Below are 12,804 nucleotides of genomic sequence, written 5' to 3'. Positions count from 1 at the left end.
AGTGCGGATCGGGACAAATTTTTTTGTCCGAGCCCGGCCCGCGTCTGACAGGCATGAAGATATGTATGTCCGTGGCCGACAGTTAAAATCCAATTTTTTTTCTCATACTAATGACACATGTACGTTTGTTTGTGTGGAAAGCCCGCTTTTATTAAGCAACTGAAAGGCATTCGAAAATGTCAAAAGATGAGCGCATCAGCGCGCACGGAGCAACAAGCGCTCTTAACACAGGCGCGCATGCACGCGTTTCGTTGTCACAGCAACGTAAACAAATTTCCGCACACAGGAAGACAGATGTTATGGTAATATTTTACATGTATTTTATTTGAGCGGTGCGCTCAAGTGCAACCATAGACAGTATATAAGAGAGTGCAACGCGGAGACTTCCGACACTTAATATGTTCGTGTGGAAACTCGGAATTGACATATGTTCCGCACACAAAACTAGCCTAATATGTGAAAGATTGCGTACCGAAAGTCCTGTACCGAAACGGTCCGGTACGAATACATGTACCGTTACACCCCTAGTTGTCAATCATAAAAGACATAGCCTAGAGATGCAAACTGAAACTTTAAATCCTTAATGGATAGTTGGTAAATGTAATGACACATCCATTCCACTTTTTTCAGTGGAAGCAAATGGAGGTCTTCCTCTTGTGGTTTAGTTTGAATGTGTAGTTTGGTTTGTTTGCAGGACTCTGCTGTGACTAGGCCGCAGAGGTCATTTGGCAGGTCATAAAGATAAGTGCTAGTTACAACTCACCAAACCTCATTTTTAACCCAAAGATATGTGAGACCACAATATAAGACTAAAAATGTGGACAGTACTGAACATTGAAAATGTGTTAGGCTACATATTTCCTCTCAGGAACTATGAGGCTATTTGATTTAATTTTACAAGCAAACATTTCATTATTTGAATCTGGAATTAGTTCCTTGTGCTAATTCCTCCCAGCGGTACATTAACACAGCAGTTTCTGCGTTTAGATTATTGTCAGAAGCTTTTGTCTGCTTTGTGTTCGTCTCAGTCCTCATGTGGATTCAGAAAGACTTGAGGCTGCATCCTAATTCACATACTGTAATTGACTAATCAGTCTTAAGGAATATCAACATTGGTTAAGAAACATTGGTTTCTGTGCCAATGACATTGCGTTGGTAGGGATACACCAAAAACTGCAACATGGAGGGGTTTGCAATACAGATGTTGTCTTATTTGCAACATGACAATGTGTAGCTGCCGCGCTGGACTACTGCGTCTTAAGGCACCGATATACTCACTGCAAAGTTCTTTTTCGTTCTTCGTTTAGGGGTTAAACGAAGTTTGAAATGCGTGACTAGCGATATACTGTTAGTGAACATTTGATGCTGCCCACACTTCTGAGAGCGGCGTTTAGATGAATATGTAAATATGTGCTGCGCGCTTTCCTCTCAATAACAAAACAAACGCACAATGAAATTAAGAAAACCAAGCATTTTTAAAACAAAACTTAAGACAAGCATCTGATCATAGCAATGTGGATATGTTTGCACCAGCTCTGCAATTCGGCATTCTAGTAAAGTCATGTCATGTTCATTTGTATACCACTTTATACAATAGATAAAAAAAATCAAGCTGCTTTACCGTATTAAACATGAAAAACTGTCTGTCTCATTTCATCAGAAGTACAACTTAATTTTCTACTATAAAGCAACTCTCCAGTGTGTAAATGTTTTCACTCGCGAACGGCTGACCTCGACGGACTGAATAGTAGAAATGAACTAGAAAAGTGTGAAAGAAGGCAGAGCCTCTGCACATGCCTACCTATTACATAATCACCACGGACCAATAGTGGTACAAAGGTGTTTACCAGCCGTAGTGAACTTTTTCGCAAAGCTGTTTCATACTCCCTCAGCGAACTCCAAACAAACGTAGTTTTGGCCTGCCTGATTTTGCTCAAAATCCAGCAATTCATTCTTTGATTTCGCTTGAAGTATATCGGGGCCTTTGAGGCAGCGGCAGAAATGTAAGAGACTGGTATGCGTGGCTTTATTATGTGCTGTCGTCTCCACTGGTTTCTAAATGGATTTGTACAAATTGCATTTCATGTGTTTTCTTTGCTGTTCACACTTGCTAAAACTGATCGGATTTTAATCGGATATCCACACAAATTGGATTTGGATTTGGAATGACAGCCTGAACGAGTCTTTAGGAGTTGTGTACATAAGACTTGAATAGCTTGAGCATTGAGCTGTTGGATGGTTAGTATAAGTAGCATTGCATAAAATATATATCTGCCTCATACAGTGATCAGAATCCCCATGGCATCGGATCGAAAGGAAGTTTCGGAAGTTTCACTTGCTGCTGGTGTCTGAAAGTGAGTTTTGAGATGAAATTTTAAATGTTGAGGTTATCTGGTGGCCTGTATAATAACATGGGAACTGAGCAGCGGTGTTGACCCTCTCCTAACTCAGGGAAACTCTGCCTCTGTTCATGACCACTCCTTAAACCCCCGTTGACCTGCTTTGGACCAAGGTATTTGGTGGGCAAAAACCCCTGACCGTTGGCCCAAAGGAAGCCCATATCAAGCCCCGGAACTGACAGTGGAAACACGACTGGCCCTGGCACGCACTAGCATGTTCGCTTTTGGCCCGACAATGGAAACATGGCCAATGTGCATAGTAAAAGTATGCAAATTGGGATGCAACTCCCTTGCAAACATGCAGTATGACATTACCTCATGAAACACTTATGAGACTTTTCCCTGTCAACACTGGAGACTAATCTAAATCTGGAGTTTTTTTAGGCTAGTCTTGACTTTTACAGTCTCGCTCTTGGTTACAGAAATATAAACTCCTGCTTTGCCGGTTCTTCTGGATCCACAGTCATTTTGAACATGGTGTTGGTGATTTATATAGAGATGTTCTTTTCATTTTGCTATAATTAATTGAAGTAGGTTCATGCCTGATGGCAATATTTGTTTAGCAGCAGTCTGGTTTCCTCTTCACTACTGTTGATAATGGTCAGAACAAGACAATGAGTTTTTCAGTGACTGATTATCTGAACTATGATCAGCTCTACACCTTTACGCTGATGTTGTTCCAGCTGTTTGAATCCTGAGGTTTAACAAGACCAACACTGGATCAGTTTTATCACCAAGTACGTGGTAAATATCTGCTTTATTACAGTGTGCAGGACTGGATGATATACTTAAGCACCTTACATTTTTTTTTACCTTTTGACTGACTTTTTGACTTTTGACCTTCAGAAAGAAACATTATTTCAACCAAACATCCATTGTTGGCAAATAGATTGAGAATGTTTAAAGAAATCGTTAAAATGCAGCACAAATGTACGGAAAATAATGGAAGGCATGCTTTTTATTAAAGGGGTCATGAACTGCATTTTTATTTTTTATTTTGTAATGTTTTCTGAGGTCCGTATCCCAGTTTAGAGGTAATGGGCTATTTTCTATCCTGTTTTTGACCCTCTCTTTGAGAAACACTGTTTTGATAGGCATGCCACATTCAAGACTTGGAAGTAAACGCCTACTGCTATGATTGGCTTTTTATGATAAATTTATCATAAAATTTGATTTATTATCAAAATTAATGATAATTTTCAACATCCCCGCTATTACACTTGTGGAATTGTTTAGAAAACTTCAGATGTTGAAAAATATATTGTTAGTTGATTCATTTGCCAACATTGTGAAACATATGCGTAATATTAGGCTACATATGCTTTATAAATCTTGGTTTTGGCAAATAGTTTAAGTACTTACCATAGTTATTGTTGACAGGATGACTTGTGTATACAACTTGCGTATACATTGTCATTTGCAGTGTTGTGTTTTAAATAAATTACAACACGCTTCTGTCTTATTGATGAAAAAACAGATGTCGCTGACTCGCTGGCTCACTGAGGCTTTTATATAGGAATCACGGCAAATTGTGCTTCGATCAAACAATAACAAGCAGCGTTCTCTACGTGCTTTCTTCTGTATCCGATAATCCAACGCATCTAACCCCATAGATGCAAGGCTGAAATGAAGACATGCTCCCGAAATGAAATCTGTGCGACCTCAAAATATATTTGGGAGCATTTGTGCAAGTGCAAATAATTGTTGAGGTGCGACCTGTTTTTATTTCTCTACAAACGTTTGCTAATTACTCCACAGTATGTGCCTGCTGTGAGCTGATACAGTGACCGGTCACATAACATAACCAATTAAACTTTAAAGCAGATTTTAGGTAGGTTATTATTAGCCGATCCCTTTCACTGCACTGCATGTATGTATAATATAAGTATATTATGAAAATATTTGCGCAGTGGAATGCTCAGGTAAGATGATGTAAAATGAGAACAGCTTTCTGTCTATGCTGTCATGATGACTTTGCTCACTTTTGCTCTTAATCTCGTGCACTGACTCGTTCGCTAAACTAAACAGCCAATCAGAGTTCTCTCTTTCACCGACGGCCTGGCGCCGATTCTACATGTTGAATCGGCCTGTAAAAACCCAGACGGCGTCCCAACTGGAGCCAACGATGCGGAACACAGCGTTAAAACTACGTCGGCCAGCGCTCAAAAACGGCACGATCTTACCCGGCGGTAAACCGTCCGCTTGGTGTCCCTGGCTTTACCTTGACATTTAAATCTACTAAGATATAGGCTATTTTAATGTCACTATTCTGGTAAATTAACAAAATCTGTTAATATTTGATATTTTGCACAGCCTTATTGTGGTTTATTGTGGAGAGACGCTTAGAATGTGCCATGTCCTTAAACATTTGTTTTGACAGTTTAAATTGAACTCTCTTAGTCTGCCGTCCAAATGTCGAACAATTCAGTGGTCAGTGCTGTGATATAATTTCCTCCTGCTTTGCACAAAACAAAACACACACAGAGCTGTTTTGAATAAGTGTTCTGCGAGTCATGTAAAGTGCTGATGTTGTGTTTTTTTTATAATGGATTGAAACTAACCAGGCGAATCCCGCCTGTGCTGAATGTGATCGGGGTCTTCAGAGGGTCTTCTGCTGTTGTTTTGAGTTAAATGCCTCTGTGTTCTCCCGCAGGTGTGAGCTGTGATGCGTGTTTAAAAGGGAACTTCAGAGGGCGCCGATACAAGTGTTTAATTTGCTACGACTACGACCTTTGTGCATCTTGCTACGAAAGTGGAGCCACAACAACTAGACACACCACGGAGCACCCAATGCAGTGCATACTAACCAGGGTAGACTTTGGTAAGCAGCAATGTCAAATAATACCATGCTTTTTACTCTTATCACATAATAATTAGGCTATGTTAGCTTGTTCAAATAATGTTTAAAACATTACAGAATGTGAAAACCGTCAAGTCTTGGTAATGATGGTGATGCTAATTGAAATGTTTTTGACCTTTATCTGACCTCTCTACAGACTTGTATTATGGGGGGGAGGCATTCTCAGTAGAGCAGCCTCAGTCGTTTACTTGTCCTTACTGTGGTAAAATGGGCTACACGGAAACATCTCTACAGGAGCACGTGACCTCAGAGCACGCAGAGACCTCTACAGAGGTGGTGAGTACACATGCTGTCTTTGTTGAAATGTTTAAGTTATGTGACACCGTGTCCTAACTAAACGCGATGTAATAAGATTCCAGCGACAGGCAAATTTCCTGTCCACACTAGACGCGACGAGGCTAAATGATTAAACTAAATCGATCTCAATCACAGCCAATCAAAGGAGCGTGTGGGCAAGCTCTCGCTGCAAGCGCACTGACATAACAAACAGTTTGTGTCTTCTTGTTGCCAGCCGTGACATTGCAAAAAAAAAGGTGTCATGTATAGCTTTTGCGGTTCACTGAGACTGGTTTGGACTTGGTGTGAAGCTTCTGTTTTTTTATTTCTTTAACGTTTTGTCCCATGATGAATGTTGTACAACATTTTCAGGCTTTCTCAAGACCTTTACTATCCATGGTTTGATGTACTTATTCACAACAAACACAAATCACCTGCAGGAATTCACACCAAAACTAACAGAACGTGATGTGAATCTTCATCAATCACTGAGAGAAGAGTTCACATTCCTGAACTAATCATTCATGTGCTTTTAATGCAAAATCAAGCTAATCTGGCAGATAGTTTTAAGTATCAGACTCAACAACAGTTTTGATGCTTTGTACCTCTATTTGCAATAAAGGTGTGTGTCTTTACTTCCCTCACGATTCGATTATGATTCATAAGGTAACGATTCAGTTATAAAATGATTCTCGATGTATCACTATGCATCTTTATGTATATATATATTAGGGGTGGAACAGTACACAGAAGTCACGGCTCGGTTCATACCTCGGTTCAGACATCACAGTTCGATTCGAGTTCAGTACAATGGAGGGAAAAGCAAAACAAAAATGCAGAAGGCAAATTTTTTTTATTGTGCATGTCTCAGGCTGTACCACCTAGTGTCATGCAGTCTCTCCCCTAAGCTAGCTGCAACAGCCTGAAGTGTGTAAAGTGAGATGTAAACAATAAGTACCTCGCATCATCTCCAGACTCCATCTGTAACTTGTAAACAAAATAAGATGATCAGCTATAAAACTGAAACTACAGCATCTATTCATTACATTCTATCCAATTAAATTGTATGTGTATCTTAAGGCTGGTTAAGCACTGTGGGAAGGAGAAGTTGGGCAGTTTTTTTTTTTTTTGTCTCGTTCCAGTGATTGGCACATCTGGGTGATGGTGTCAGATAAGCGACGCGTTAGCGTGTTAAATGTATTTCCACTCGCACCCAACAACTGCTGAACAACGCCGACACAGTCCTCGTCTTATCCACCACTCTCTCGCCTGTACTACTGTAACTGACTGGGAAACCTAAGTTTTCCCAAACTTGCGATCCGGCGGGTCCTCTAACTCTTGTGGGTCGCCGACTCGCCACCACCACTTGCCATACTTGTCCTTACTGCTGGTATCTCTGACTCACTCACTGGACCGTCGACCTGACAAAAAACTGCATACATAGGCGGAGCTCGGCTACATAGGCGCCAATCAGAGCTTCAGAGCTAAGGCGGGGCTACAGATTAGGTGTCCCTAAAGAACCTGCTTATCTAACAGTAGTTCCGCTTTACATTAAGTTGCAAGCGAGTTTTTTTTTTTTTTATACCGTGTATTCTCCGTGTAAATTCATGCACCGAACCATGACGCCCGTACCGTTTCGGTTCAATTCGAATACATGTACCGTTCCACCCGTAATAAATAAATATATATATGGTTCATTTTCGGTACAGTAAGGGAAAGAAATGCAAAACATTAAACTGCTGGTTGTTTACTATAAACTTTTTTTTTACAATTTGTTTACACCTTTTTAAACACACTTTTTAATAAAATATAACGTTAGGCTAATACATAAAAAAGATATAAAATAAAAAAAGAATAAGAAATAAAATACTGCTTCAAAGTTCTCCACTAAATAAAATACTCTCAAACCAATATTGGCCGTGACGCTAGCTAGCGAGAGGCTGTGCTAAAGCGAGCGTGCCGTGTATGTGGTGATCTTTATTTATGCAATATTTATGTCCGAGCCCGACCCGAGAGTTAAAATCCAATTTTTTTTCTCATACTAATGACACATGTACGTTTGTTTGTGTGGAAAGCCCACTTTTAACAGAAAGGCATTCGGAAATGTCCACAGATGAGCGCTTCAGCGCTCTTAACACAGGCGCGATTGCACGTGTTTCGTTGTCACAGCAACATAAACAAATTTCCGCACACAGGAAGATAGATGTTATGGTAATATTCTACATGTATTTGAATCACAAAAACGATTAATCAGATTTAATCAGTGCAACGCGGAGACCTTCCGACACTTAATATGTTCGTGTGGAAACTCGGAATTGACATATGTTCCGCACACAAAACTAGCCTAATTTACGTGAAGGATTGCATTCGGTGCACATGTGAACCGTACCGAAAGTCCTGTACCGAAACGGTCCGGTACGAATACATGTACCGTTACACCCCTAGTGTGTGTGTATATATATATATATATATATATATATATATATATATATATATATATATATATATATATATATATATATATATATATTTGAGAAATACACGTGCAAAACAGTGCTTTCCATTTTTTTTTTTTCATTTTACATCCGTTTCACAGAAGCATTCAAGTTAGAAATAATACAGATGCATAATCTTTAGTGTATTAATTACAAATAAATTAATAGATATTAAAGCTACAAAAGTTATTCAGTCAAGACCAGTGAGTGATTCCCTCTTTTCATTTATTGTTTGATGAACATTAATGACAGACAGCAGCAGGTTTACATCAAGACCTAATGCATGGATCTTTCTGTGGACGCGCTTCCGGGTGTCAGCCCAGTCAGCACGTGTAACACATTGAAATCTTTTTATTGCCCCTAATTACTGTTAAACATCAAGCACGTCCCACACTTTTTCTCATTCATGTATGTTCTTTTTGTAATAACAGAATGCTTTGCTTATAAAGGAAATATACAATGGTTTTATTAACCTTTTCATGCATAGTAGGGATGGTAAGATTCACCGATTCGCATCAGTGAATCTGCATAAAAGCTAACGATGCGATGCATCGATTTAAATAAGTGTGCATCGGATACAAATTGGCATTTGCATCGTTTCTAACATATCTGCATCGGTAAAAAACGATTTATTAATATATAATTATTAGTAGATGCGCTGTACTTTTACTATTTAGAAAGTGACCAATCATTTGTGACCAACATTTTATTATGTAACTGCTGCGTTCACACTCAACGCGGATAGAAGTCTGGAGCGAGTGATTTCCATGCTAAGTCAATGTAAAGGCGCATTGACGCGCGCGATGGACGCGATTTCACCTCATTCGCACGTCCAGTTTGACCAGATTTATTTTTCCTTTCTGAACTGTTGCTCAAGCGCGTTTCCTGAGCGTCACCTACCTTTAAACCTTAAAGTAGGACATTTAAGTAAATCTGGTTTACAGAAGCCTCTGACTTCCAATAATAGTTTTTCATATATATATATATATATATATATATATATATATATATATATATATATATATATATATATATATATATGAATACAGTTATGAAAGACCTGTTTGTGAAAGGTTTTTATTTTATTATTGTTTATGTTAAAACAGCACCTGCTTTCTGGTCACTGTTAGCCTACCTGCTGAAATCACATTATCTGCCGGCAAGTTACGGAACATTTCTTTATTGTTTATCCCTAAGCATCCTTAAATTGTTTCACTGTTAAATGTGTGAGCTGTTCAAAGTGTAACTGGAGACAGGACAGGAAAAGAATGTCTGTTTTTATTTAATCTTTTGGTTTTGTGAAAGAGCCATGCGTTAAGTCAGATGGCACTTAAGCTACTTTAGGATTTGCTGTATGTCTGAACAAAAGAAATAAAAGTTAACTACCGGTATCTATACCATATTGAATTGCATAGCATCATATTTTTCTCCATTGCATCGTACTACATTGAATCGCATCGCGTTGAATCGAATCGAAATCGGATCGCATCGTAATAGTAGTGAATCGTATTGCATCGGTAACTGCTTATATGTATCTTTAATGTATTGTATCGTTGGCTATGCATCGAGATGCGTATCGCATCAGCCTCAGTTATGGAGATGCACATCGCTAATGCATTCAGTGGACACAGCTGTTAATATATATTTTTTTTTTTTGCATGGGTTTTGATGGCATAGTTGCACATATACCTCTAGATTGGACGCTGGTGCATCATCCTATACATTTAAGCCGTTGTGTGTCTTTTTTTTTATTTTTTTTATCCCCTCCAAACCAAGATGGCCAATGGTCAGTCAGAAATGCCATGTTGCTCCAGAATATCCACCCATTCCTTCTATCCTAGGAGACTCTTGTAGGTAAAAAAAACAAACATTGCAGCATCAAGGACATCTAATGAGTCATATCACAGTTAAATTTTCCAAGTTTTGATTTTAGATTGGGAGAAAATTCTGATGAATCATCTGTCCACTATATAGTGGACCTCATGCATCATGCTACTACAATTCATACTTGTACTGTGAATGATGTTTTTGAAAATACATCTGCAGTAACTTTTTTTGACTGTAAATAAATGTATTTGTATTATTACAATGTACTTTTCACTGACATCAAAGAAGTCATCTGTTTACATAATGCATGTTGCTTGTAATGCATTACTTGTTAGATCAAAAAGGAATCTGATTACATAATGCATGCACGTTACTTGTAATGCATTACTTTACTTGTATCATTAAAAAAAATCTGATTCCGTAATGCACGTTATTTGTAAAGCATTACTTTACTCGTAACATCAAAAAAGTAATCTGATTGCGTTATGCATGTTACTTACCAACACTGCTCATTTCAGATGAGACTGAAAACACCTGATCACTAGGTTTTCTCAGAGGAGAGCTATGCTAGAAATGTGTCCAACTGTCCATCTTGAACATAATCAGAATTCTCAGCTAATAAGGGTAAATTGACATACTCTGGTACACTGGAGGGAGCGTTTTTTCCACAGTATTACCTTGACAGGCTGTAGAAATTTCTGATGGAATCAAGTCCTCATGTTCTTATATCAAAGATACGCGAAGTTCAACTTGTATGAAGTTCAATTGCCTATTATATTTTTTGTATATATTTTATAGTTTTCACATGATTTAATATAATTGTATTGATTGTAGTGCTGTGTTGAAAAAATCGATTCACCGATTCTGAATCGATTTTCATATTAATTTCTAAAGATCGATCCGTAACTCAGAGGATCGATTTAATAACAGGCCTACATTTTCCCCATAAACATACTGAGACATGGCGACCGGCAGCGCTGCTAATGCGGTCTCTCTGAATCCACCATAGACAGTATATAAGACTTGTTGACCAGAAAGGAGGAAAGAGCCGTTCACAGTGCGTTTTTTGGAAAGGAGAAAGCGGTGCAAACTGCACTCTCCATGATGACGAGGAAGTATCATCAAAACATTTATTGATTTCTAGCCCTTGCATTAGCTTTACTACTAGATATATTCATTGAGATGAGAAATAAAAAGCCGCCCTGTACAGCTATGATCAGCTGTTCGGCCGAGCTTTCCATGTTGTTACGGAAAGGCCGCTGGTTTTTTTCACATGACCTGTTGAGATGCATTGAAGTGCTTCTCACTGAATTTGCACGCGTATAAAACGCGATATGTGAACGGCCCCTAAAGTGGTATAGTGTGCGGTTGTATCTTGTTTAAAAGGCCTTTTAAATATGAACGCAGTTTTGGATTAAATAAAAGGACAGTCAAGTCAAATAAAACACGTTTTATCTCCTGTTTAGTTGGTAACACTACATTAAGATACCATTCATTAATATTACTTAATGCCTTATCTAACATCAACACATTGAGTGAACAATATATTTTTACAACATTAATGTATGTTTGTGAATGTTATTTAATACAAACACTTGATTGTTCATGAACAGTTAAAACTTTTGAAAATTTTATATTTTAAGAATATAAGATCGAATCGAATCAAATAATGATAATCGATTCAAGATCTTGAGAATCGGTATCGAAACGATTCTTGAAATTTGAATCGATACCCAGCACTAATTGATTGGTTTGTTAAATACACGCAGTATTGCTGTGTTATTACTGTGTTATGTTTAATACAGTATATATTCAGTTTAAACCATAAACGCATGCTGTCCATCTCTTTGAAAAATGTGTTTTTAAATCAAATCTTATTTTTCATGCCCTAAGAGCAATAAAAACATAGGAAAAACTATCCTGACTGAGGATATCATAATTCATGCATGAAAGGGTTAATATAGCCTTTAATATTTTTTTTTTTTTTACAATAAACAGTTTAATATGTATGATTGGCATATTTAATAAATAAAAAAAATATATATATATATCTATTCTTTTGTTTTTATGCATCAATGCAGAATTGTAATCAGCATCGTAAAAACTAAAATATTCCACAACTCTAATTTGTAAGGATTTTCTCTCTCTGTTTCAGATTTGCCCAATCTGTGCAGCTTTGCCTGGTGGCGACCCCAATCATGTGACCGATGACTTTGCTGCTCATCTCACACTTGAACACAGAGCACCTAGAGATTTAATATCCTTTTAATCTGAACCTAATATGTATATGCGTAATGGACCTCATTCCTAAAACACTGTTTCTGTGTAAATCTGTGTAAAACTTTAAATCAGTGTTCAGTACATTTTTTGAATGCATAAGAATTTAGCATTTTACACACATTTGTTCAGCTCATGTATAATGATTGAGGGCTGTGTGTGAATATGTTCAATTCATTTCAGAGGTAACCTTATGGCTATCCTACAAATGTTTATCGAGTGTGCGCGGTGGTTGCATGATGTCAATGTGGTTTCTTTGCATATTTGAGGAATGTAAAGGTTTTCACAAAACCTAAAATGTTTAATTATTTACTCACCCTCATGTCATTCCAAACCTATATTTTTTACTTTCGTGGATAAAAAATTATTTTTCAATATTTACAACATATTTCAAAGAAATGTACTGAATGTTCTTTTCCATTCAGTTTCAACGAATGGGGCAGGCTTTTAAGTTTCAAAATGAATTTTAATGTCTGATTCATAAATGAAAAGTTCTTTTGAATTGAATATTTTTAGCTGAAACATGTAACCAAATTTATTTTAAAAAAAAAAGCAGACTGAATAATTTGTTCTCAAACTGGACTGATCCGCTTATCAAGTTCAATTCACTCGACTTGATCACAGGTCATAGCATAGATCTCTCTGGCAGTACGGCTTTTCAGTTAGTTAG

General features: G+C 37.7%; 1 protein-coding gene across 6 annotated transcripts in view; it reads left to right on the top strand.

Annotated features, from left to right (window-relative positions):
* The window catches only part of kcmf1 (potassium channel modulatory factor 1), a 36,851-nt gene that overhangs the window by 16,763 nt on the left and 7,284 nt on the right, over positions 1-12,804 (top strand). For all 6 annotated transcript variants that reach the window (XR_013796994.1, XR_013796995.1, XR_013796996.1 and 3 more), the window contains 3 exons: positions 5,053-5,220; positions 5,396-5,535; positions 12,013-12,114. Coding sequence is in view for 2 of the 6 variants with exons in the window: in XM_079608159.1 (XP_079464285.1) it covers positions 5,053-5,220; positions 5,396-5,535; positions 12,013-12,114 (410 nt within the window). In the remaining 4 variants the exon portion in view is untranslated. The remainder of the gene's footprint in view (positions 1-5,052; positions 5,221-5,395; positions 5,536-12,012; positions 12,115-12,804) is intronic.

The sequence above is a fragment of the Phoxinus phoxinus genome (assembly GCF_949152265.1).
Source record: "Phoxinus phoxinus genome assembly, chromosome: 3".
NCBI lineage: Eukaryota > Metazoa > Chordata > Actinopteri > Cypriniformes > Leuciscidae > Phoxinus > Phoxinus phoxinus.
This window is presented reverse-complemented; position numbering and strand designations above follow the sequence as displayed.